This window comes from Pantherophis guttatus, chromosome 6, assembly GCF_059756535.1.
Source record: "Pantherophis guttatus breed Tessera chromosome 6, ASM5975653v1, whole genome shotgun sequence".
Classification (NCBI taxonomy): domain Eukaryota; kingdom Metazoa; phylum Chordata; class Lepidosauria; order Squamata; family Colubridae; genus Pantherophis; species Pantherophis guttatus.
Genome location: NC_142068.1, coordinates 92595001 through 92622813, shown reverse-complemented (window position 1 = coordinate 92622813; position 27813 = coordinate 92595001). Strand labels below are relative to the sequence as shown.

At 42.1% G+C, this 27813-nt stretch overlaps 1 protein-coding gene across 1 annotated transcript in view; it reads left to right on the top strand.

Moving 5' to 3' along the window:
* The first annotated feature begins 5423 nt into the window (after positions 1–5423).
* Positions 5424–27813, top strand: part of LRMDA (leucine rich melanocyte differentiation associated) — a 1044508-nt gene continuing 1022118 nt past the window's right edge. Inside the window, exons 1-3 of the mRNA XM_060694129.2 lie at positions 5424–5437; positions 5804–6077; positions 24198–24298. Of these exons, the coding sequence (XP_060550112.2) occupies positions 5424–5437; positions 5804–6077; positions 24198–24298 (389 nt within the window). The remainder of the gene's footprint in view (positions 5438–5803; positions 6078–24197; positions 24299–27813) is intronic.

The following is a 27813-nucleotide window of genomic DNA, read 5'->3' as shown; positions in this document are numbered from 1 at the left end:
TTCTGGTGCAATTAATTTCACATTAATTTCAATTAAGTTCACAGGGTTTATCTAACAGTTCTAAAGATAAGCGCTTGGGTTTGGCAAGATTCCTGTACATAGGCGAGCAGCAATAAAGAAACGATTCTGAGATAAGTCCTGTTGTCATTCTTGGTTTCTTTTGGGCCTGCCTGACAGGTTGCCTTTATGAAACAATCAGGAGATCATTTCTTAGACTGGAAAGACTGGCCCCTGGACCAGGCTCATAGTGGGAAAAGTTCATAGTGGGAAAACTGTTCATGGAAAATCAAATGGAAGTGATCTTTTCTGGAAATATTACGAAAAGCAGCATCTCAGGAAGGAACTATTAAGAGTTTTAGAAATTCTACTTTACATGCAATATTAAATGTAAATCCAGCATGAATCCATATCCTGAAATAGAAGAATCCATCCATGACACATTTGCAGGGAAATGGTTATTAATGCTTGGTTATATTTTTCCTTTCGCAGCGCGTAGAAAATGCACATTAATTCATCTTCTACTTTGCTGCCTTTCTCAAATATTATTCACTCTGCTTTATTTATAATTTATCTACAAATGAAAGCGATGACAAATACAATTCCTAAATATAAAGTGTTGGGTTTTTCTTTCTCCCTTTAATGCCGAGTACTTCTAAGAACTGATTAAAATGTTTGCACTGCTTCTAAGGAGTCCTGTGTATTTATAATAAACTCTTTATTTATAGTCTGAGAAATTGGAGGCCTTACTTTATTATTATTATTATTTATTGAATTTCTATACCGCCCTTCTCCCGAAGGACTCAGGGCGGTGAACAGAATAAGATTTCATATACATATAATAATACTTGAAACTATCTAGGGTATTATACAGATTTATCTCCCAGAAAAACAAAAAAAAAATGATTTCTATTGAATATGTTGAACAATCAAGGACTAATTAAAGGCAAATTACAGTCTGTTTATAATGTAAAACAGTTATAGACAAGGTAGATTAATAAATTATTTTTTATTTCCTTTATAACAGTTTTTCTTCTTCTGCAAGGTAATGCAAATTTATGGACATTTCCCCTAATCTTCATCCAAATGTAACAAAACCCAGACCTGCTTGCTTTCTGGGAGGTGGTGGTATCACATTATCTTCTTGCTGGATTATCAAGGCATCTAGGATACTTTTTAGTTGGTTCTGAAAACTAATATTTCACAACTACAGGCATCTGGATGTACCTAAAAATTCCACTTGGATCCTCTGAGAGGCAACAACAAAGCCATCAACTCACCTTTCCTCTTAAAAGACCCGCTAAAATGGTGACAGTTCAGGAGATGCGATTCGTATAAATGGAGAAAATCAGGTGCAGATTCCATAGGGTTGTAACAAAATGGCCTGTTTTACTTAAAATTCAAATAGACTATGGCTTAGCCAGAAATCAAATGATAAAGATAGAGATCTGATACACATTTTAAACTGGTGAAAGAGTCTGTTGGTGATACTATCTTAGTTGAGAATTGGTGGTTGTTGATGGACAAAACCAAAACAAATTTTGATTGTAACAGTTGCCAGTTTCAATGGTTTCTTTCCTCCTGTCACATGAAAAAAATAAAAATAAAATGTATCACATGAGAACAACATGATATCTTTACATAACTGGGGCCTTTTAGACAGCTTTGGTTGTAATGTTTTGAGAGAAGATGACAAAGGAGGAAAAGTACAATTTTGCTCAATCTGGTTTCATTTCCAGGACCGTACATGTAGTTTATTTATTTGATTTTTATCCTGCCTTTATTACTTTATAAATAACTCAAGGTGACGAACATACATAATACTCCTTCCTCCTTCTATTTTTCTCACAACCACCCTGTGAGGGGGTTGGGCTGACAGTGAGTGACTAGCCCAAAGTTTCCTAGCTAGCTTTCATAGCCAAGGCGGAACTAGAACTCACAGTCTCCTGGTGATTGGCTCAAAGTTTCCCAGTTAGCTTTCTTTCTTTCTTTCTCTTTCTTTCTTTCTCTTTCTTTCTTTCTTTCTTTCTTTCTTTCTTTCTTTCTTTCTTTCTTTCTCTCTTTCTTTTGAGTTTTTTATTGAATAAACAAAATTATTACAATTTAACAATTTCGGTTTGGCTACGTGCAGACATGCTATATACATTATATAAGTGGTATACAATAAAGTTATACAAATAGTTTAGAATTTAGATATTAAGTATTTATAAATTATTACATTGTTAGTTATAATACATCTTATTTACCTATATAAGTTACATAGTTTGATACTGTCTTTCTTAATTCAAATTAGTATTTACGTTTATTTTCTAACCACCTATATCACCTTTACCATACCGTGTAAAATTCTGAATCCTCATTCTCATTTAATATATATGTTAACCTACACATCTCAGCGCATTCTAATATTTTACTAATTATCTGTTCTTCTGTTGGGCCTCCTTTCTCTTTCCATTGTTTCGCATATACTAATCTGGTGGCTGTAATGATGTGTATGATTAAGTATTTCTTCTTCTTCCCATATGCCCTTCTTAGTACTCCCAGGAGATAGATTTCTGGCTCCAGTTTAATATTTTCCTCTATTACTTCTTGAATCCATTTTTGTATTGTTCTCCAAAATTTCGGCGCTTCCGGACACGTCCACCACATATGGTAGAAGGTACCTTGGGAATGGCCAATGGCCATTGAGACTAGAACTCAGAGTCTCCTGATGATTGGCTCATAGTTTCCCAGCTAGCTTTCATGGCTAAGGCGGAACTAGAACTCATAGTCTCCTGGTGATTGGCACAAAGTTTCCCAGCTAGCTTTCATGGCTAAGGTGGGACTAGAACTCACAGTCTCCTAGTGATTGGCACAAAGTTTCCCAGCTAGCTTTCATGGCTAAGGCGGGACTAGAACTCAGAGTCTCCTGGTTTTTAGCCTCACGGCTTAAGCACTATATCAAACTAGTGGCTAATTTTCTTAATAAGCGTTAGGGAAACTACTTTTTGTCACCTTTTCTACTTCTTCAGATAGTCCTTGACTTACGACCCCAATAGAGCCCAAAATTTCTGTTGCTAATTGAGGCATTTATGAAATGAGGGTTTTGCCTCATTTTACAAACTTCTTTGCCACAGTTGTTAAGTGAGTCACTGCAGTTGTTAAGCTACTAACATGGCTGTTAAGTAATTCTGGTTTCTCCATTGACTTTGCTTGTCAGGTGGTCACAAAAGGGAATCACCTGATCCCGGGGACACTGCAACCGTCATTAATAGGTGTCATTTGCCAAGCGACCAATTCAATTTCAATTTAATTCAATTTATATGCTGCCCCTCTCCAAAGACTCAGGGCGGAATCAGACCAAATTCTGATCATGTGACCATGAGGATGCTACAATGGTTGTGCGATTCCTTTTTCAGTGCCATTGCAGTCACTAAACAACCTGTTGTAAGTCGAGGACTACCTACACGCTGTTTTAGAAGAGGTGATCCATCTATAAAGCAGGACTCAGCCTTCTTAGCTTCCAATCCCAGGCAAGGTTAGGCAGCAGACATCAAGGGAAGGCAGCCAATCAGCAGACTGGGAATTCCAGGGAAACATTTGGGCTTCCAGGAATACTTTTACTCTTCCTCTCCTCCTTCTCCTCTTCCTCTCAGTACCCCTGGCTTGTGGCTGCTCCCTACTGTAGGGTGGCGAAAGCCAGAAGAACCTGGCTCACAGCTTTTGCAAGCCTCCTCTCCCCATAGACCAGTGACAGCTAACCTTTTCGGTACCGAGTGCCAAAACTGGAGTGTGTGTGTGACAGCTGGCTGGTGCGACGGAACCTGGAAGGAGCAGCTGGCTGGTGCGCATGCGAGGGACCCTGGAAGAGAGCAGCTGGCTGGTGCGCATACATGCGATGGACCCCAGAAGAGAGCAAATGGCTGGTGCGCATGCATGCGACAGACCCCAGAAGAGACCAGCTGGCTGGTGCGCATGCATGTGACGGAACCTGGAAGGAGCAGCTGGCTGGTGCACATGCAAGGGACCCTGGAAGAGAGCAGCTGGCTGGTGCGCATGCATGTGACGGACCCCAGAAGAGAGCAGCTGGCTGGTGCGCATGCATGCGATGGAACCCGGAAGAGAGCAGCTGGCTGGTGCGCATGCATGTGATGGAACCCGGAAGAGAGCAGCTGGCTGGTGCGCATGCATGTGACGGACCCCAGAAGAGACCAGCTGGCTGGTGCGCATGCATGCGACAGAACCCAGAAGAGAGCAGCTGGCTGGTGCGCATATGATGGACCCCAGAAGAGAGCAGCTGGCTGGTGCGCATGCATGCGATGGACCCCAGAAGAGAGCAGCTGGCTGGTGTCCATGCATGCGATGGAACCCAGAAGAGAGCAGCTGGCTGGTGCGCATGCATGCGATGGAACCCGGAAGAGAGCAGCTGGCTGGTGTCCATGCATGCGATGGAACCCGGAAGAGAGCAGCTGGCTGGTGCGCATATGATGGACCCCAGAAGAGAGCAGCTGGCTGGTGCGCATGCATGTGACAGACCCCAGAAGAGCAGCTGGCTGGTGCGCATGCATGCGATGGACCCCAGAAGAGAGCAAATGGCTGGTGCGCATGCATGCGATGGACCCCAGAAGAGAGCAGCTGGCTGGCGTGCATGCATGCAACGGAACCCAGAAGAGAGCAGCTGGCTGGTGCGCATGCAAGTGATGGACCCCAAAAGAGAGCAGCTGGCTGGTGCGCATGCATGCAACGGAACCCAGAAGAGAGCAGCTGGCTGGTGCGCATGCATGCAACGGAACCCAGAAGAGAGCAGCTGGCTGGTGCGCATGCATGTGACAGACTCCAGAAGAGAGCAGCTGGCTGGTGCGCATGCATGCGCCGGAATCCGGAAGAGAGCAGCTGGCCGGTGCTCATGTGTGTAACAGAACCTGAAAGAGAGCAGCTGGCCAGTGGGCATGTCCAGAGAGGGCTCTGCGTGCCACCTCTGCCACGCGTGCCATAGGTTTGTCATCATAGGCATAGACTGTGCCCGATACCACCACCACTGTTTCCTGAGCTCTTACAAAGTTGGTACTCTGGACAGGTGTATTGTGAGCCCTCTGGCAGGTGAGCTTGAGACGGGTCTGAAAGGAAGAAACCATCAGGTGTGCTTCCTCCTCTTTACAATACAATGCTCCTCAATTTACAACCACAATCCAATCCAAAATTTCTGCGGTTGAGACATTTGTTCAGTGAGTTTTGCCCCCGTTTTATGACCTCTCTTGCCACGGTTGCTAAGCGAATCGCTGCAGTTGATTAGTTAGCAACCCGTTTGTTAAGTGAATCTGACTTCCCCCTTGACTTTGCTTGTCAGGTGGTCGCAAAAGGGGATCCCCTGACCTTGAGAAACAGCAATGGTCGTAAGTCTGAAACAGTTGGCAAGCATCTGAATTTTGATCACGTGACCCTGGGGGATGCTGCAACGGCTGTAAGTGCGAAAAACATTCCTAAGTGCGAAAACAAAAGTCCTGAGTCACTTTTTTCAGCACCGTTGTAACTTTGCACGGTCACTAAACGAACCGTTGTAAAGTCGAGGACTAGCTGCCTCACTGAAAGGGCACCAAAGGCCAGCAGCCAGCCGACCACCCAGGCATTTTTTCTTCTTCTGATTGGCAGCCAAAAAAAGTTTTGAAAAGTTTTAGAGGCGTCTTGGAGGTGTAAAATAGGGGGTGGGGGGAGAAAAACGAGGCAGGCGCCCCCATCTTCACCCCACCCCGGCTGGGCCTGGACGGAGCTCCCCCCCTCCCCGAGGCCAGCCCCCTCCCCTCTTCCCGGGGCTCCCCAAACCCGGAAGGTCCCCTGGCCCCGCAGCGAAGCGCAGAGCCCGCCCGGCTGAGCAAGCAGCCCGCCTAAGCGCCGGCAGCGGCTCTTCCGCCTGGCGATCAGCTGACCGCCTTCAAGGAAGCGGCATCCCGGAGGGGCTTCAGCCGGGAGGCCACTTGCAGCTGGCCGGCCGGCCGCGCCCCTCGCCCCGCCCCGCCCCGCCGGCCGCTCCGACAGCCCCGCCGTCCTTTGCCCCGGGCGCAGGCAGCGCAGCCATGGCCGGGCGGCTGGTGAACGGGACGCAAGTAAGTGCCTTCGCCCGGCCCGCGCTTGGCTCCCCGCTCTGCCCTGAGGGAGCCCTGGCCTCTCCTCCTTCTCCTCTCCTCTCCCTTTCCTTTCCTCTTCTCCCTTTCCTCCTCCTCCTCTACCTTTCCTTTTCTCTTCTTCCTTTCCTCCTCCTCCTCTCCCTTTCCTCTCCCTTTCCTCCTGCTTTACCTTTCCCTTCCTCCTCTTCCTCCTCTCCCTTACCTACTCCTTTCCTCTTCCTCCTCTCCTCCTGCTTTCTCTCACCTTTCCTTCTCTTCCTCTCCTCTCCCTTTCCTCCTGCTTTACCTTTCCCTTCCTCCTCTCCCTTGTCTACTTCTTTCCTCTTCCTCCTCTCCTCCTGCTTTCTCTCACCTTTCTTCCTCTTCCTTTCCTCCTCCTTTCCTCCTGCTTTATCTTTCCCTTCCTCCTCTCCCTTGCCTACTCCTTTCCTCTTTCTCCTCTCCTGCTTTACCTCTCCCTTCCTCCTCCTTTCCTCCTGCTTTCTCTCTCCTTTCCTTCTCTTCCTCTCCTCTCCCTTTCCTCCTGCTTTACCTTTCCCTTCCTCCTCTCCCTTGTCTACTTCTTTCCTCTTCCTCCTCTCCTCCTGCTTTCTCTCACCTTTCTTCCTCTTCCTTTCCTCCTCCTTTCCTCCTGCTTTATCTTTCCCTTCCTCCTCTCCCTTGCCTACTCCTTTCCTCTTTCTCCTCTCCTGCTTTACCTCTCCCTTCCTCCTCCTTTCCTCCTGCTTTCTCTCTCCTTTCCTTCTCTTCCTCTCCTCTCCCTTTCCTCCTGCTTTACCTTTCCCTTCCTCCTCTCCCTTGTCTACTTCTTTCCTCTTCCTCCTCTCCTCCTGCTTTCTCTCACCTTTCTTCCTCTTCCTTTCCTCCTCCTTTCCTCCTGCTTTATCTTTCCCTTCCTCCTCTCCCTTGCCTACTCCTTTCCTCTTTCTCCTCTCCTGCTTTACCTCTTCCTTCCTCCTCCTTTCCTCCTGCTTTCTCTCTCCTTTCCTCCTCTTCCTCCTCTCCCTTTCCTCCTGCTTTACCTCTCCTTTCCTCCTCCTCTCCTTCTGCTTTACTTCTCCTTTCCTCCTCTTCCTCTCGTCTTTCTCCTCTCCCTTTCCTCCTTTCCTCTTCCTCCTCTACTTCTCTACCTCTCCTCCTCTCTCCTCCTCCTCCTGCTTTACCTCTCCCTTCCTCCTCTTCCTCTCCCTCCTCTCCTCCTGCTTTAACTCTCCTTTCCTCCTCCTCTCCTTCTGCTTTACCCCTCCTTTCCGCCTCTTCCTCTTCCTCTCCTCTTTCTCCTCTCCTCTTTCTCCTCTCCCTTTCCTCATCCTCCTTTGCCCCTTTTCCTCTTTCTCTCCTTCTCCTCTTCCTCAGCCACCTGTGGCTGCTCCCGAAGCGCACGTGCGCTCCCAAACTTTCCCTCAGCACCGCCCCTTTTCCCTCAGCCGCGCTTTTCCACGCCTCTCACTCACCCCCCGCCCCGTTTCCCCCCTCCCTCGTCGCGGGGTTCAACCTGCTGGGCGCGAGGAAAAGGCGGCAAAGGGCGGGAAATAAAGGACTTTCCCGAAAGGGGCCACGCGCCTTCTGACAGCTGCGGTCAGTTTGGACTCGCGCACGCGCTCTCTGCTCTCCTCGGTTTTGCTGGCTACGGAGGCCATCCAGACGTTCCTCTCCTCCTCCACAAGCATCTTTTTGAGAAGCCCTTCCTGGAGTCTTGTCACACTTAAGCCACGGTTCGTTTAGTGACCGTTCAAAGTTACAGCGGCACTGAAAAAAAAGAGGCTCCCACTTTACGACGTCTGCAGCATCCCCAGGGTCACCCGATTTATAGTCAGACGCTTGGCAACCGACTCATATTTATGACGGTCGCAGTGTATGTGTGTGTAGGTCACATGATCCCCTTTTGCGACCTCCTGACAAAGCAAAGTCAAAGGGGAAGCTGGATTCGCTTAACAACCGTGCTACTCACTTAACAACTGCAACGATTCGCTTAACAACGATTCGCTTAACAACCGTGGCACGAAAGATCCTAAAATGGGTCAAAACCTGCTTAACGACTGTCTCAGCAACAGAAATGTTGGGCTCAAATGTTGGTCGTAAGTCAAGGACTAATTGTATGGCATTCCAGGAAAGGGGAAGGAGAATACCGTCTCTCTAACTAACCCAACTGGTAGTGCTAGGCATAAATGCATAACGGTGGCAAGAAAAGTCGCAAAATGAGGCAAAACTCAACAAATGACCCCCAGAAATTTTGAGCTGAGTTGTGGTTGTACATTGAGGACTACCTACAGATCCTAGCGAGAGTGGTTTTTCGAAGTTGAATTGGCCAAATCTTTATTGGCCAAATGTGAGTGGAGACACAAAGAATTTGTCTCCAGTGTAGAATCTCCCAATTGTACCTACAAACAACTTCCCAACTTATTTATTTATTTATTTACTGAATTTCTATACCGCTCTTCTTCCGAAGGACTCACAATAACTTAAAATAACTTGAAATACTCATAATCATAATCATAAGTTTATTTATCAAGCACATATAATATAACAGATAAAAAGTATAAACATAATCTGAATACATGAAAAGAGTAAGAGTAAAACGGAATATTAGGACAGGGACAGCACGCTGGTGCACTTATGCACGCCCCTTACAGACCTCTTAGGAATGGGGTGAGGTCAACAGTAGACAGTTTAAGGTTAAAGTTTTGGGGGTTTGGGGAAGAAACCACAGAGTCTGGTAGTGCATTCCAGGCATTGACCACTCTGTTACTGAAGTCATATTTTCTGCAATCGAGTTTGGAACGGTTTACCTTGAGTTTGTATCTATTATTTGCTCGTGTATTATTGCGGTTGAAGCTGAAGTAGTCATTAACAGGAAGGACATTGTGGCAGATAATTTTATGTGCTATACTTAGGTCAGACTGAAGTCGGCGTAGTTCTAAGTTGTCTAAGCCCAAAATTTGGAGTCTGGTGGCATAAGGTATTTTATTGCGGTTAGAGGAATGGAGGATTCTTCTTGTAAAATATCTCTGGAGTCTCGATTGTATTTATGTCCGGTATGCAGTGCGGGTTCCAGACAGATGAGCTGTATTCAAGAATTGGTCTAGCAAATGTTTTGTATGCTCTAGTTAGTAGTACAACATTATCAGAGAAGAAGCTACGCAAGATTAGGTTAACAACTCTTAATGCCTTTTTGGCAATTTTGTTACAGTGTGGGCTCAGGCACTTAGATCTTTAGAAGTGAGTACTCCAAGTTCAAACCAATTGCCCCCTGCTAAAGCTTTTTTTTTTTTTTTGTAAATATTTTTTATTTATTTTTTCAAATTTAAACATAAAAACATAACTTTCAAGAGCAAAAATCTCGATCCGGTCATAGATGGTTACCACGCTTACATTCCTTTCACAAGCTCAATTCACAATTTCCATTACATCTTTTATAAATAAACAAAAAAAGAAAAAAAAAGAAGATTAAAAAAGCTAAAGCTTTGTTGCCATGCCAAAATATTTATTTATATTTCATATTTCTTTACCTTCCCATCTCCCTCCGAGAGGGGCACTGGCCGGTGTACAATATAATCAATGAAATTAACTTAAATCAGGAATGATTTCAGATTAAAAAGTTTTTTTTAAAAAAAAATATAATAACATTGTAACATTTCCATTATGATTCCAATATTGAAGATGGGGTTAAATTGCTTTCCTGTTGATTTTGGATTGAAAGTCAGATTTCAATTACAATCCTGCAATAATCCTTGATTAATGGCTGCATAATATGTACAGATAGCTCTTGACTTACAACTGCTTGTTTAGTGACCGGTCAAAGTTGCAACAGCACTGAAAAAATCCACTTTTGACTGGTTGCAGGATCCCCAGAGTCATGTGATCAAAATTCAGATGCTTGGCAACTGACTCCTATTTATGACGGTTGCAGTGTCTCGGGGATCCACTTTGGTGACCTCCTGACAAGCAAAGTCAAGGAGGAAGCTAGGTTTACCTACAGCGACTAACTTAACAACTGCAATGGTTCGCTTAACGACGGTGGCAAGAAAGTTCACAAAATGGAGCAAAACCCAATAACTATCTTGCTTAGCCATGGAAATTTGCGGGTCAACTGTGGTCATAAGTCGAGGACTATCTGTAGTGGTCTTTGTTTAGGACTTTTCTGAGGTCAGTGATTATTCTTCTAGAATATTCCTGATCTGTAGGCCGGAGTTTTGGTGGTGGCACAGTGGTTAGAATGCAGCATTGCAGGCTAATTCTGCTGATTGCCAGCTGACAGGAAATTGGCAGTTTGAATCTCACTAGGCTCAAGGACCCTGATTGTTGGGGGGCAATAGGCTGACTCTGTAGACCGCTTAGAGAGGTCTGTAAAGCACTGTGAAGCGGTATATAAGTCTAAGTGCTATTGACTCAGCTTTCCATCCTTCCAAGGTGGATAAAATGAGGACCCAGATTGTTGGGGGCAACAGGCTGACTCTGTAAATCGCTTAGAGAGGGCTGTAAAAGCACTGTGAAGCGGTATATAAATCTAAGTGCTGTTGCTATTTTGTTACACTAGCAATCCATTTCAAATTCAGTTCTGGAAAGCGGCTCAGGGTTAGTTATAAAGGTTAATGTGGTTTTTTGTGGCACGATGTTTGCAAAACTACTAGTGTGCTACTCTTACAACATGACAGTTTGGTGTAAGTTGCTTTTTGTTGCTCTCCAAAGGGAATTTATTGCCTCTCTTAAGTGTCACGTTCAGTATCATTCTTTTCAGTGGTTCGTTCTCTAAGAATAAGAATACATTTGTAAAAAACTCAAAAACTTTTCAGTATCTCCGGGTAGCCTTCCATTTATATTGGGAGCAGAATTTCCATTGCTAAACAAGACCACTGTTGAAGTAAATGGCATCTGATTTTTGAGACCTTTCTTATTGCTATGGTTGTTAAGCGAACTATTACAGTTGTTAAGTGAATCACGTCATCATTAAGTGAATCCAACTTCACTCTGTCACTTTGCTTGTGGGAAGCTGGCTGGGAAGCTGGTGATCGTATGACCCCAGTTGGTAAATCCACGCCAGTGGCCCAGCATCTGGATTTTGATCACGTCAGTGTGAGGATGCTCTGATGGTCCTAAGTAAAAGGACTGGTCTTAAGTGCGAGGAATGGTGGCAAGCCATCTTCCCCCCCCATTGCTGCTGTAACATAGAACGGTGGCTAAATAAATGCTTGTAATTTGAAGACTATCTGTACTCTTCATAAAAGAGCCAGGGTCTGGCAGTCTTAAGATATTTTGGTAGCTTGTGGTTGTTGGTAGCCATTAAGATGGCAATTTGTGAGTTAACAAGGCTCTTCCTTCTTTAATCTCTTTTCAGACAGAATGATTCCTTGAATCAGCATGATGGGGACAGAGGTTGTTCGCCCACATTTAGGGGTGGGGGAGTAAGTCTTGTCTGCTTTCAGACCTGTAGCAAACTTGAAAATTCCTGACATGTCTTGGCTGTTTTCTCATTAACTACATATCTATGGTACTGATAAATAAAAATAAACAGCTCAGTCTTGCTCTGTAACCAAACAGTCCAGGGGTTGAAGAGATTCTTGCACAAACTTGTATTTCAACAGCGAACAAAAAAGTTCATAGGGTCTTTCCCCCCCCCTTAATTGAGAAGGAAAGAGGGAGGGCACGCATTGGCTGGATTAATTTTTTTAAAAAAACAAAAAACGGTTGATCGAAGAATCCTTTTTCTGATGCTATTTTAATTGGGGCATGTCAAGCATTCAGGTGGGAGGTGGGTTTTTGGACAGTGGTGGAATTTCAAATTTTTTTATTACCGGTTCTGCGGGAGTGGCTTGGTGGGCGTGGCAGGGGAAGGATACAGCAAAATCCCCATTCCCTCCCCACTCCAGGGGAAGGATACAGCAAAATCCCCATTCCCTCCCCACTCCAGGGAAAGGGTACTGCAAAATCCCCATTCCCTCCCCATTCCAGGGGAAGGATACTGCAAAATCCCCATTCTCTCGCCACTCTGGGGCCAGCCAGAGGTGGTATTTGCCAGTTCTCCGAACTACTCAAAATTTCCGCTACCAGTTCTCCAAAACCTATCCGAATAGCACCCCTGGTTTTAGGGACCCCATGTGTCCTCTTCTCATGGAAGTGTTTCCATATTCTGATCTCCACAAGACTCAAACCTAGGCTTCTCTCCTTGATTAGTTTCCATCCATTGTTTCTTACTCCTGCCTTCAGATATTTTGGACAATAGCTTGACTCCCTCTTCTTTGTGGCAGCCCCTGAGATATTGGAACCCTGCGATCATGTCACCCCTAGTCCTTCTTTTCATCAAACTAGACATACCCAGTTCCTGCAACTGTTCTTTATATGTTTTTATACGGAAGAACATCTTTGTTGGAGCTTTGGGATATAACATTTTGGTTCATACAAAGAAAATTACACCAGGAGAAATAAAGGAAGGCAAATCGATTGAATCAACCTTTGGAAATGAATTTTCATGTCGTCGTCATCATCATCATCATCAGGTCATATGCAGAGAATTTTCAAGTGAAACTACCATAGGTTTTGAATGGAAACACCCTTGAATCCAAATGAAAATGTCTGAATTGTTGAATCAGAGTGATTCAACAATCTGAAACAACATTCAACGTCAACATTGTTTTGGCTCAGCAAATTGGGGATTTGAATCTTCCGTGATCTTCTACAGCAGAGGCCTCCAACCTTGGCAACTTTAAGACTTGTGGACTTCAACTGGCTGAGGAATTCTGGGAGTTGAAGTCCACAAGTCTTAAAGTTGCCAAGGTTGGAGACCCCTGCCCTACAGAGCAGAATTTTATGTACTGTAATTTCATGATGAAAACATGATGCTTTCTTTCCCAAGCTCATAACCGTTTTGTACGTATGGGTTGCTTTCTGCCAATTACTAAGGTCAGTGGCAACATTTTGCTTAAAGAAGTAGTGAGAAATTTGATAAAAGTAAACAACAACAAATAATTAGTATGACTGGTTATAATGGATGTTGTAGACAATAAAACAAAAATCGGCCACACAGAAACTGAATTGTATTTGGTCAGCTAACAGCAACTTGTATGTAAAGTCTGAATGACCCAGAAATTTAATTGATAGGTGGGGGTAATGAAACATAGCTGTACCCACCGGGGGGGGGGCTTCAAAAATTTTAGCAAGGGGTTCTCTGATTGGTTGCTGGGTGGGCGTGCCCATGGTGGGCATAGCCTAGTCGGCCTCCTGCAGCATGGCGGTGTGTGTGTGTGTATGTGTGTTTGCCCTCCCCGGGCTCTGGAGGTTTTCCTTGAGTCTCCGGGAGGGTGAAAATGGCCTCCCCAGGCTCCGGAGATCCTCTGGAGGCCGGAAACGGACCCAACTTCCCGAACTTCCGGTAGGCCCATTTTTCGCCCTCCCCGAGCCTCCGTGCATGCCCTGCACTTACCTACATCCAAAATGGGCCGCGTGGGGACTCCTGAGAGGGACGGGGTGGGCGGGGTCAGCCAGGAATGGACTTGTGGGAATCTTAGCTAGAGGTTCTCCCAAACCCCTCTGAACCCCCAGCAGCCCACCCCTGGCCATAACTTTTTATAAATTGGGCAGTGCAACAGTATATGGATTATATTTTCAGCACTTCCGTGGCCACAAGGACAGAATCTTGAAGAATAAGATGTTTTTCTGAATTTTTCTTCAAGGGCAGTTGTTGAAAGTGAAATATTAGGTTAACACAGTCCTCAATTTAGGGATGGTTATTTGGTTTAAATTTAAATACCTTGCTAGTCCTGGTCTTAAAAAAAAGGAGATCGTGTATATATATATATATGTGTTTTCTGAGGTTTTCGCGGGTGTTTGTATGTAGGTCTTTGGTTATTCGGGTTTTCTCCCGCGTAAAATTGGAGGTTTCTTGGCGACGTTTCGACGAAGTCTCATTCGTCATCTTCAGGCTGGTGTTCTCGGCTTCGTGCTTCCAGGAGCAATGTGAGATCGCAGCTGTCTCTTCCTTTTAACTGCTAATGGGGGTGTGAGCTGATTGGGTGGGAACTTGGCTGTGTTCTGATTGGGTGGAGGTGTGTTCTGATTGGTTAGGGGCTTGGTTGTGCTCTGATTGGCTGGGGGGTTGGTTGTGCTCTGATTGGCTGGGGGTGTGTTCTGTTTGGGTGGGGGCTTGGTTGTGCTCAGCTTAGTCTGAGTTGCAGGGGGATTTGAGCTGGTGAGCTGCGTTGTTGTTGTTTGGCTTCGTGTTTGTGGCCGTGCGAGCTCTTCATGGTGGGTGTCAGTCTGCTTCATGTATGGATTGGAGGGGTTTAAAGTGGCTAATGATGCAGCTGCGGTCTGGCTTCTGGTCCTTGGTCGTGGCTCATTATCAGTGTGGGTTTGAGTCTGCTTTCTGCGTGGATGTGTGGTGGTGACATCCTGTGTGGCTCTCGTGAGTGTGGGTCTGGTGTCATTCATCGTGTTAGGGACTCGTTTGTCAATAAGGGCGGGTTTCCAAATGGCTGGAAGGCGGGAGGTATCGTCTCGTTTGTTCATGCTGTGTGGGCGTTTTTCTATCTCGATGGCTTCTCTGATTATTCTGTTGTTAAAGTGTTCAGTTTTGGCGATAGTTCTGGTCTTTTTAAAGTCAATATCATGTCCTGTGGCTTTAAGGTGTTGGACCAGGGAAGAAGTTGGTTCCTCTTTTCTGACTGAGTTCTTGTGTTCTTCTATGCGTGCACTTATTTGTCTGTTGGTTTGTCCGATGTATGTGGTGGGGCAGGCGGTGCATGGGATTTCATATACTCCTTGATTTTCTAACTCAATTTTGTCTTTGGGGTTCCTTAGGATGGTGGATATTTTTCGGTTTGTGCAGAATGCTGTCTTGATGTTATGTTTGTGGAGGATTTTGCTTATTCTGTCTGTGGTGCCTTTTATGTATGGGAGGAGGGCTTTGCCGTTTTCTTGTTCTCTGTCTTGGATTTTAGTGGGGGTTTCTTTTTGGATTAGGTTGGTGATCTTATTTCTTTGGAATCCATTGGATGTTAGTACATTGGTGAGAGTGTGTAGTTCGGTTTTTAAGTGTTGTTCGTCAGCTAAGCGTTTTGTTCTGGAAATGAGTGTCTTGGCTACAGAGTTGATCTGGGCAGGGTGGTGGTGTGAGAGTGCGTGCAGATAGCGGTTTGTGTGTGTTTTCTTCTGGTAGATAGTGTGTCCTAGGGAGCCATTGGATTTTCTGTAGACTAAGACATCCAGGAAGGGAAGTTGGTTGTTCACTTCTGTTTCCATGGTGAACTGTATTTTGGGGTGTAGGCTGTTGAGGTGTGTGAGGAAGTTGTCCAGTTTTTCTTTCCCATGTGGCCAGATTATGAAGGTGTCGTCTACATATCTGAGCCAGAGTTTGGGTTTGTGATCAGATTTTTCTAGAGCTTGGGTTTCAAAGTATTCCATATAGAGGTTGGCAATGACAGGTGAGAGGGGTGATCCCATGGGTGCTCCTTCTATTTGTTTGTATTTCTGTCCATTATAGATGAAGTATGTGTTGGATAGGCAGTGGTTGGTCAGATCTAAGATGTGCTTGGGGGGGTTATATCGAAACGTCGCCAAGAAACCTCCAATTTTACGCGGGAGAAAACCCGAATAACCAAAGACATATATATATATATATATATATATATATATATATATATATATATATGTGTGTGTGTGTGTGTGTGTGTGTGTGTGTGTGTGTGTGTGTGTGTGTGTGTGTGTATTTGTCTATGTAAGTTTTCACGGGTATATATGTGTGTACAGTTAATATCTCGGGTTTCTTCCCGTGTAATTGTAAACATATCCTTAAAAGGATAGTAGCAACGTTTCGACGAAATCGCATTCGTCATCTTCTGGCTGATGTTCTCGGTTTGATGCTTATGGGCAAACTCTGTGATCGTAACTGACGTTTTTCTATGAAAAGAGGCAAAGGTGTATTCTGATTGGTCGACAGTGTTGTTGTATTCTGATTGGCTGATGACGTAGCTGTATTTTGATTGGGTGGAAGGGCTGTTCCTTGATTGTGGGTCAATGGATAAGTTATGCTGGAACTGGTGGCAACACAGGCATTTTGATGAACCTTTGATCTCTGGTTTATATTTTGTGTTAAGATTCGTCTGTCTATGAGAGCAGGTTTCCAAATAGTAGGCAGACGGGAAGTGTCATCACGCTTATTCATACAATATGGTCTTTTCTCTATTTCAATGGCCTCTGATTATTCTGCCATTGAGATGTTCTATTTTTGCAACTGTTTTTGTGTTATTAAAATTAATATTATGTCCTGTGGCATTTATGTGTTGTACTAATGATGATGTGTGTTCTTTCTTTTGTACTGAGTTTTTATGTTCCTCGATGCGCACACTCATTCTTCTGTTGGTCTGTCCAATATATGTTGAGGGGCAGGAAGCACACGGGATTTCATATATGCCTTGATCTTCTAATTCTATTTTGTCTTTAGGGTTTCTCAGAATATACAATGTCTTTCTATCTGTGCAAAATATGATTTTGATGTTGTGTCTATGCAGTACTTTGCTAATTTTATCTGTTGTTCCTTTTATATAGGGCAAGATGGCTTTCCCATTGTTTTGTTCCTCTTGTTGATTTCTCTTCTGTCTGGGTCTTGCATGCTGGATCATACTGATGATTTTATTTCTACAGAACCCATTTGATGTCAGTACGTTAGTTAATGTATATAATTCTGTTTGTAAATGTGCTTCATCAGCCAGACGTTTAGTTCTTGTGGTTAATGTTTTGGCAACAGAGTTTATTTGTGCTGGATGGTGATGTGATTTAGCATTGAGATAGTGGTTCGTATGTGTCTTCTTTTGATAGATGGTATGTCCTAAGGTGCCATCAGATTTTTTATAAATTAATACATCGAGGAAAGGCAACTGATTTTCTGATTCTATCTCCATGGTGAACTTTATTTTGGGATGGAGGCTGTTCAAATATACTAAGAAGTTTTCCAGTTTATCTCTTCCATGCGGGCAGATCACAAAAGTGTCATCAACATATCTAAGCCACAATTTTGGCTTGTTAACAGTTTTTTCTAAAGCATTGGTTTCAAAATCTTCCATGAAAAGATTAGCGATAACCGGTGATAATGATGATCCCATTGGTGCACCTTCTATTTGTTTATATCTCTGTCCTCTGTGTATGAAATATGTGTTGGATAAATAATGTTCTGTTAAATCTGCGATATGTTTTGGTAGTTGATATTTGTTTTTAATTGATGACAGGGCTTCTTTGACAGGTATTTGTGTGAATAGTGATACAACATCGAAGCTTACAAGTAAGTTATTTTCTTTTATGTGTTGCTTTTTCATTACTTGTATGAAATGGTATGAGTTCTGTACATATGAAGCAGCAGATTCTGCATAAGGTTGTAGATGTTTTGCTAGATATTTGGCTAGATTTTGTAACGGTGAGCTTATGGAACTTACTATGGGTCTAAGAGGTATTCCATCTTTGTGTATTTTTGGGAGGCCATACAGTTTTGGACATTTTGATGATTTTTCTCTGGGAATAATTGTTTGTTGGATTTCTTTACTTATAGTACTTGATTTTATCTTTATCCTCGTGGTTTTTTCTAGATATGTTATTGGGTCTGTGTTTATGGGTTTATATGTGGCATCTTGAAGTAAGTCAGACAGTTTCTTTTCATAGTCCACTGTGTTCATTACTACCGTTGCATTGCCTTTATCTGCTGGTAATATCATTATGCTATTATCGTTTTTTAAAACTTGTAGTGCTTTTTGTTCTTCTTTTGATAAGTTGCTTTTAGGTGGTTTACTAGTGCGTAGAATGTTGGTGACATCATGTCTAACTTTATCAGCATCATCAGCACTGAGTTTCTTTAAGCTGGTTTCAACTTCGCATATGATGGTTTCTATAGGGATTTTCTTAGGTGCCACTGCAAAGTTAAAGCCCTTTGCTAAGACATTTGTTTTTGCTGTTGTTAGCTCTTTATTGGAAACATTGTATACTACTTGTTTTAAATGATGCTGGGCTGTGGTTAGAGGTTTTTTATGTTCTAATTTCTTAAGTTTCTTTAAATGTTTGTAAGTTTTATGAGTGGTTTCTGTTTCAGATCTTCAGATGCCAAATTGTTTTATTTTGTCCCATAATATGGGGTGAATAATATTGCTTATCTTTAAGTATAAAGTTAATAGATCTTTGTTTTGAATAGGAATCTTTTGCTATGGATTTCATTTCTAAGTAATGCCATTTCAGTTCTTCTCAGAATGCGTTGGATAGATGTTGTGTAGGTATGGAATTTCAATTTAAAGCAAGTAGGTATTATATTTTGGTCACGACTGTGACATAATATATATGTATGTATGTATGTATGTATGTATGTATGTATGTATGTATATGTATGTTTGGACTGAGATGACAAATCCCACTGCTGTTCTACACCACCTGTTCATAGACAGTCATACATTGTGTGCAAAGCCATAACTCTGCAGCTTTTGATAAATTGGTCTTCTCCAAGTTGATTCAAAGTTAGCAGCCAGGATTAAGGGACCAAGGTCTACAGGAAAATAAAACATCCCAGCAATTTCAACTAGAATGAAAAAAGAAACACACAGCTGTACTATAGACTGATTTCTACTCTAATCATACCAGCTTCAGAGTGAAACTATATACATTAGGCATACTTCACGCTATTTGAAAAATAGCCCTTAGAAATTTAGATAACTATAGTAATCTCTCTAAGGGGGAATAATGTTATATGAGCCTAAATATTTTGTATAGCAATAGCAATAGCACTTATATACCGCTTTATAGTGCTTTACAGCCTTCTTAAGCAGTTTTAGAGTCAGCCTATTGCCCCCAACAATCTGGGTCCTCATTTTACCAACCTCGTAAGGGTAGAAGGCTGAGTCAACCTTGTACCTGGTGGGATTTGAACTGCCAAATTGCAGGCAGCCAGCAGTCAGCAGAAGTAGCCTGCAGTACTGCACTCTAACCACTCCGCCACTGAGTGCACCGAGTATATAGGTTAGTCCTCAATTTACAAGCACAGCTGAGCCCAAAATTTGTGTTGCTCAGTGAAACAATTGAGTTTTGCCCCATTTTATGACCTTTCTTGCCACAGTTGTTAAGTGAATCACTGCCGTTCTTAAGTTAGTAACACGGTTTATTTATTTATTTATTATTTAAATTTCTATACCGCCCTTCTCCAGAATAGGACTCAGGGCGGTGAACAGCCAGAGTAAAAAACAATACATACAAAATTTAAAAGCAATTTAAAATAATTAAATATTATTGGCCGTAAATTAAAATAACCCAATTTAAAATCAATTTAAAATTAACTCAAGCCAGCCCAGCTAGTTGAAATAAATAGGTTTTCAGGGCCCGATGAAAAATCCGGAGGTTGTTAAGTGAATCTGGCTTTCCCCTTGACTTTGCTCGTCAGAAGGTTGCAAAATGTGATCAGCTGACGCCGGGACACTGCAACCCATCATAAATACGAGTCAGTTGTCAAGCGTCTGAATTTTGATCATGCAACCACACGGATGCTGGAATTGTCGTAAATGTGAGAGAAACGGTCATAAGTCACTTATTTTCTGTGCCGTTGTAACTTTGGATGTAACTTAGTAACTTCCACTAAAAGGACCTGTATGGGTTTTTTATTTTTGTAAGCCACTCAGAATCGCTGAGAATGAATGGGGGTGGACATATACACTTAAATAAAAATAAATAAATAATGAAATAAATAAAATAAATATTAAAATAAATAAAATAAATGTGAAGAGCCATGGATGAACTTTTGCTGCTAGTCCATTAAGAGAAGTTGACATCAATATTTCTCTTCTAGACTAATAAAAAAAAGTTTGCAGCGCTGTATGTCGGTTTTAAAAAGCTTATAGAGATTCAAGCGGTGTGGGTCAGAGGTGGGTTTCAGCAGGTTCTGACCAGAGAACCGGTAGCGGAAATTTTGAGTAGTTCGGAGAACCGGTAGTAAAAATTCTGACTGCCCCTGCCCCTATCTATTCTCTGCCTCCCGAGTCCCAGCTGATTGGGAGGAAATGGGGATTTTGCAGTAACCTTCCCCTGGAGTGGGGAGGGAATGGAGATTTTACAGTATCTTCCCATGCCACGCCCACCAAGCCACATCCACAGAACCTGTAGTAAAAAATTTTGAAACTCACCACTGGTGTGGATTGACGGATGACCGGAAGATCTTTTTAAAAAAATTCTGGAGCAGAATTCAAAGTAATGACATTCAGATCTCTGCTGAAAGAATCTTTCCTCCTTGTAATTCTGGATATTGTAAGAACTGGGCTTTTTTTGTTCTAAAGTAGAATTGATTGTAAGAAAAAAGATAGTAGATGCGTTAAAAAGGAAGGAATAAAATAAGAATAAGAAGCCCTGGGGTTTTTTTCCTTTTTCTTTTCCGGCTCATGTATTCACCATAAAACTATTTCTCTATAGTCACTGATCTCTTTCTCAGATAAAGTTACTGAAGAAGGATGGATTAAAGCCGATGAAATACTACAGTATCGGTCTGCAATCATTTTAAGACCTGCTGAACTACAATTTGTAAAGTTAGAGGATGCATCGGCAAGTTGTCACGGAAAGTCGATTGCATGTTGGAAAACATGAAATATCATCCAAACACAACTTGCCTGATTCTTGTTCTCTTGTTTTTATCTGGAACTTGGAGTAATGGAGCTTCAGAGACAAATGGAAACTTCATAAGGCCCTTAAAAAATAGAGCTCTGTACTGAATGTATGATTACTTGGCTGTTAAAACAACTCCAACCAGTAAGGAACCTATCAACATTATTCTTGCAAATGTAAAATATATCACGGTGGATTTTTTAAAAAAATATAAAACATTGGATCAACTTTCCTAAGCTACTTATTAAGTTTGTGACAAATTTTATGGGAGATTTCAAAGATATACTGTATTTTCCCCTAAACTTTCAACCACTATTGTATGAGGTCCTTGGTGCTCTCTGAGCTTGTTTTCTTGCACACATTTCAATATGTGCGTAATTTTAAGCATAATTTTCAAGAACAACCTCACCCTGTGCCTGAAGAGAAAAGTTTTCGATCGGTGTGTGTTACCTGCTCTAACCTATGCCGGGGAAACATGGACACTCACCTCACAGTTGACACAAAAGCCACAAGCTGTGGAAAGATACATGCTTGGCATTACAAGACAAGATAGAAAGACCTGCTCGTGGATTAGAGAACAAATGAAAATATGAGATGCCATCCAAAGAGTAAAAGAATGGAAATGGAAATGGGCTGGTCACAAAGCAAGAAGATCTGATGGCAGGTGGACCAAGGCTCCCACTGAATGGATCCTACTGGATAAAAGAGACCTAAAATAAGATGGATGGACAACATCAGCAAGTATGGTGGGCCCAATTGGCAAAAGAAAGCTTGGGACCCTATGGGTTGTAAACATGAGGAAGAGACCTTCATCCTGCAAGTGGTTAGACAATGGCTAGAATGATGATGATGATGATGATGATGATGATGATGATGATGACAATGATGATGGTAGTGGAGGTGATGTGTGCATTGGTAAACATTTAAATCACAATGAAAGAAGTATAACCCAGGTTCGATTGGATGATTTTATTTATTTAACTTATTTAGTTTGTCAAACGTACGAGATAACAGATATAAGTACTGTATAAACATGAATATGAACTCAGGAAATGGATACGAATAAATGGGGACAGTAGGACAGGGATGGTAGGCACGCTGGGGCACTTATGTACCCCCCTTACAGACCTCTTAGGAGTGGGGTGAGGTCAACAGTAGACAGTCTAAGGTTAAAGTTATGGGGGTTTGGGGATGTAACCACAGAGTCAGGTAGTGCATTCCAGGCATTGACCACTCTGTTGCCGAAGTCGTATTTTCTGCAATCGAGTTTGGAGTGCTTTACCTTAAGTTTGTACCTATTGTGTGCTCGTGTATTATTGCGGTTGAAGCTGAAGTAGTCACTGACAGGTAGGACCTTGTAGCAGATAATTTTGTGTACTATACTTAGGTCAGACTGAAGGCGGTGTAGTTCTAAATTGTCTAAGCCCAAAATTTCAAGCCTGGTGGCGTAAGGTATTCTGTTGTGAGCAGAGGAGTTATAAATGATTATGTGATACTAACCAGGATTGTGCAAAACATTTGAAACAGGACTTTAAAAAGTGTGCAAAGCATCCTCCTTTGAAGGGTTTACTCAGCTGGCTGAGGAACTCTCGAAGTCCACAAGTCTTAAAGTTGCCAAAGTTGGAGACCTCTGGTCCAAAGCATCAAAGGGCAGGACAAGAAAGAATGGAAACTCACCAAAGAGAGTCCCAACTTGGAACTAAGGAGAAATTTCCAGACAGTGAGAATGATCAATCAATGGAACAGCTTGCCTTCCAAAGCTGTAGGAATTCCATCACTGGAGGTTTTCAAGAATAGACTAGACAACCATTTGACCAGGATAATATAAGGTCTCCTGCCTTGGTCAGGGGATTAGACTCAAAGACTTCCAAGCTCCCTTCCAGCCTTGTGTTTCTATGATTCCTTTCATGAAGACCCTAATTAGTATCCCCTTAAAGGCTTTTGTCTCATACCACAGTATGATCACTCTACTATGTGATGTATTTGTAGAAGAAATTGGAGAATGCAGTGTTTCCTTGCCTGTGTAGTATGTCCCTGGGTTACATGCATGTGGAGATTACAAGTGTCAAGGGTTAAATCCCAAATCCAAAGCACCTGGGGACAGCTGGTTCCTTACATGGGCATTATGGATGGAGGCCCTGTTTCACTGTTGTAGAAGTTGGAAAGCATCTTGTCTTATTCCGTGGTGGTGCAGTGGTTAGAGTGCAGTACTGCAGGCTACTTCTGCTGATCACCGGCTGCCAGCAGTTTGGCAGATCGAATCTCACCAGGCTCAAGGTTGACTCAGCCTTCCATCCTTCCAAGGTCGGTAAAATGAGGACCCAGATTGTTGGGGGCAATATGCTGACTCTGTAAATTCACTTAGAGAGGGCTGTGAAGCACTATAAAGCGGTATATAAGTGCTATTGCTATTGCTATTCCTGATTCCTACCATAGGAAGGAGGGAGCAATCGGAACCCATATTATCTGATTCAGATCATAGGGACGAAGATAGTAGGCTCTAATTTATTTTTGGGGGGGGGGTAAAGTTTTTTTATTTTTAAAACATGCATCAATACAGGGGTGAAACTCAGCAAGTTCTGACAGATTCTGCAGAACTGGTAGCGGAAATTTTGAGCAGTTCAGAGAACTGGCAAATACCACTTCTGACTGGCCCCAGAGTTGGGTGGGAATGGAGATTTTGCAATATCCTTCCCCTGCCATGCCCACCAAGCCACACCAACCAAGCCACACCACGCCCAACATGCCATGCCCACAGAACCGGTAGTAAAAAAAATTGGATTTCAGAACTGCATCAATATCATCAATATCCTTGCATGGACAGTGTGGCATCTGAGTGTCATTCATTTTGATACAAAACCAATATTAATACAAGTAAAAATGACTACATTGGTCAAACTTACATGGTCTAATGTTATTATATATATTTATATCAGCACATATTCCTTCCTTCCCTAATTTAGGAAGGTCTAAATGAAAACGTGGCTCTCTACCTTAAATTCATCATACGGCCTTAGGTAAATGAACCCAAACACTTCATGTGATCATATTGGCTTGTGTTACACAAGGCTTATTGCAGTAACGCCAGCGTAGACTTAGTGAAGTATTACACAGAAATGCATGATTCCCTACGAATAGTTTCCTGTAAAATGAGCCTAAGAAATGCAATCTTGTTTCTCTTCCATTTCAGACTGTTTGAGACCCACATGAAATAAACTGAACAATAAAACCTTGCTAGGATAAAAGGATGCCTGGAATTATGCTGTCTGTTTAATTAACATCTTAATTTTAAAATTACAAAATTTCAAATCAGCCTAGTGATGGAACTTGATAAAACAGTAATGCAGCCGATGATAGCAATTTATTATTTCAAACATTCATTTCGGTTTACAGCAATTTGCTTTACAAGAGGATTGCTAAAAATGGGGAGGTGACTCCAAATTTCAAAATGCGGATTTACTACATAATCTCTCCTGCTCTTCACCCTTACAGGTGTCTTACATTGGCCAGGATTGCAAAGAAATTCCAGAATTCCTTGGGAAAAAATATGGAAGCATCGCGAAAAGGCTGGACCTCAGCTTCAACTTATTAAGGTAGGACATACGTGTTAAGCTACACTTTAGTGGAAAACTTCCTTGTTCTTTTTTTTTTATTGTTGTTGTATGTCATCAATATATGCTTAACTCTGCACATGTATATCTAATTTCATAGACATTGTTGCAGAACGCTATATATAGTTAATATCTTCTTTACATATGGGAGAATATTAGTCAATGGATTGCTTGACGCAGTGGTTATAGCTTAGCTTTTGTTGCATAAGGTTTTTTTTTGCAACTGGTTTCTTTGTTAACTGGTTTTGCTAAAAGAAGAACAAAATGAGAATGGATATTAGGAGCGGAGAAAAAAAATTGATTTAAAAGATTCAGAAAAAGATCTGTTTCTTTAAAAAAAAAACACAATTTCCTTGTTTTCGGAATGAAAAGAGTTTCTTGAATACGAATACACCCAACTGTGGAAATAATGCCCTTTTTAGTATTTTTGTTCTGAGCAGAATTTGTCACCCTGTTTCACCCTCATCAGCTTTGTAGAATTTGACTTCTCTGCTTAAACCAAGATCTTCAACCTTTTAGAACAGGGGTCTCCAACCTTGGCAACTTTAAGACTTGTGGACTTCAACTCCCAGAGTTGAAGAGTCAATTCTGGGAGTTGAATTGACTCCCAGAATCAATTCTGGGAGTTGAAGTCCACAAGTCTTAAAGTTGCCAAGGTTGGAGACCCCTGCTTTAGAACACTTAAGTACTAAGATTGCACCCCACCCCCACCCCCAGACTACTCCGAGAAGGAAACCAGAAGCTCCCACACACACATGTCCCAGAGCCTCTAAAGTCTAAACTGAGGCTGGGGATTAGGTGATCTGCTTTTCCAGACATCTTCTCTTCCAAAATTGAGCTGGGGAGGGGGACACAGCAGTTCTTTATAAGGAGGCTTCTCTCCTTTAATTGTTACTGGAAGAGTTGGCTTTTCCCCTCTAGAATTCACAGAAGAGTTGCTTAAAAGTTCTACCTGCAAGCTTAGCGTTTGGTTGATATTTGTAGGATGATGTGATTCCCAGCTCAGAAACAGATCTGCCACTGCAGAGCTATGGCCATGTATATGGTGTGGGGAAGGAGGTTCCCCCATGGCTTCTCCAGAACTTTTATTTTGTGGTAGCCCCAGGATATGTTGATCTCCTAGAAGACCTGCGTTTGGTCTTCTATGAGATGGATATCCCCATGTTTAAACTTCCCAAACACCAGGAAGGTTTCTCTACAATCACAGTCAACATGGCCATGGAGCATCTGGATGAGAGTGGATGGTCTTAATCTAGCAAACCTGGCAGGTATCATTGAATTCAGCAGATGGCTGATCTTTGAAGGTTCCTTGGACTTTCTCTCCAGGTATCCTAGAATGTCTAACTGGGTCTTGTGTTGGGAAAGAAGGGGAAACACCACTGGCATGCCAGAATGTCCTGGAATGATAGACTGGTGTTGACCTAGGCAATATAATGAGGACAGATCTGCCAATTGTTAGAAATATAGAAACATAAAAAAAAAAACTGATGGTAGAAAATGACCTAGTGGCTCATCTTGGAGCTTGCTTTTTGTTTTGTTTCATTTTTTAACATTTTTATTTATGCATTTATTTACTGATTTATTTATTGTTTTTAATTATTCTTTTTATGCTTCATTTGTTTTGTTTTATTATTTTTTAAATTGTCGGATGATGAACACGTGTTTATCCCAATCATGTTTAAACTCGGTTGCTGATGATTGACCCACTACTTCCACCGGAATTTGGTTCCAAGCTTCCACTTTCTGTGAAATCATCCTTTCTAAACATGGCTTTTGAACTTCCCTCCTGTCAGTTTGAGGTTACGTCTCCGTGTTCTTGATTTTTGCTTAATGGTTGGTGTGTGTGTGTGTATCTCCATGCTGCAGGAGTTGGAGTGTATGATTGAGCTCTTAAAAACTCATACCTTTTTTGGGGAGGGGTTCTGGACTTCTTTCCTTGGCAAATGATTTACAAACAAAGCTTTGGTCAAATTATTTGCAAATGAGAATGAGATTCTTGTTCGGTCTGAGCTTCAGCAGGAAATAATGATATCTTGATGTGCATGAAGATAAGAAGCAATGCTTATAATTGCCTATGTGTTTTATGGATATGAATTACACAATTATACAACCGGCAACCGTTTCTGTGGATTACTTGAGATTACTTTGTATAGTATTCGTTGGCCATGTGCTCCTTAGTCACACTTCTAAGAGATACGGTGGCCTCTGATTTCTATTGCAAATTAAAACAACTTCTATGTATTATTGGCCTATCTGAACCACGATGGATGTACCAAGTGTCTTTTGTCATTACCTTTCTTTTTTTTTCTTTTGATCATTCAACTTATTCTTGCTTTTAATTTAATTTTTTCAAGTAGCATAAAGCATGATTGGGATCTTGCTCAAATTAAGAGATTTGTTAGGGTTCCTTGAAGTCTTGAAGTGAAAAGAAAAACGAAACGACATTACCGACAGAAGCTATCTGCATTCCTCATTTGATTATTTTCAGAGAAAAAAAACAGTTTTTTGCTTTTAGCAGAATGGAATTGGATTCACGACTGCTTCGACCTGCTTAAAAACAGCAAGAAAATAGACCCAATTTAAAATGCATTTTATATTTAGCCCGAATATGAGGCATGCAAATAGATAGGATATGATTAGTAGCTTGCATAACGTTCTTTGGGTATCTTTTGTGTTACACAGTTTTAAAAAGAGAAGAAATGCAACTTAAGGGAAGTCAGGCACGTTTTAAGGCTGCAAGATAAAATAGGCCAGGCCCCTAAAAGACTCAGTTTCTTCTTCCTTGTATTGCTCAGGGCTTATATTTTACAAAAGAGATGTAACCAGCACCAACAACAGTTTTTGTATGTAACTTAATGCAGTTCATTTTTTGAAAAAAGGGAATGGATCTTTTCGATAGCATGTTGCGATGTGATGTGGAAATCTTCCTTTACTTTGGTACAGGGGGGCCTTGACTTATGTCCATTTATTTGGTGACCATTCAAAGTTACAGCAGCACTGGAAAAAATGACTTACAATCGGTCCTTGCATTTATGACCGCTGCCGTGTTCCCACACTCGCGTGATAAAATTTGGGCACTTGGCAACCAGAATGTATTTATGATGGTTGCAGTGATCCCAGATTCACATGATCGCCACATGTGACTTTATTAGCTGGCTTCCAACAAGCAAAGTTGTTGTAAAATTGGGTGTGGCTCATTTAACAATCACCTCGCTTAGCGACAAATGTTTGGATCCCAATAGTGGTCATAAGTCAAATGCTACCTGTATTTGTTAATAGGATTTTTATGCCACTTTTTCTCTGGGACATCAAGCCGGTGCCTAAGAAAATAAGGAAAGAGAATGTTAAAACAAAGAATTAAAAATTGATATTTAAAAGTCTGCCTCAAAGTATTTTAAAAAGAGATTCCTTTGTTTCTTTTTAAAATGGAAAGAGATAAGAGGATGTTGGTGATAAAAAAGAAAATTTATTTTACATCAGCTTAAGCTTGAGGCCTC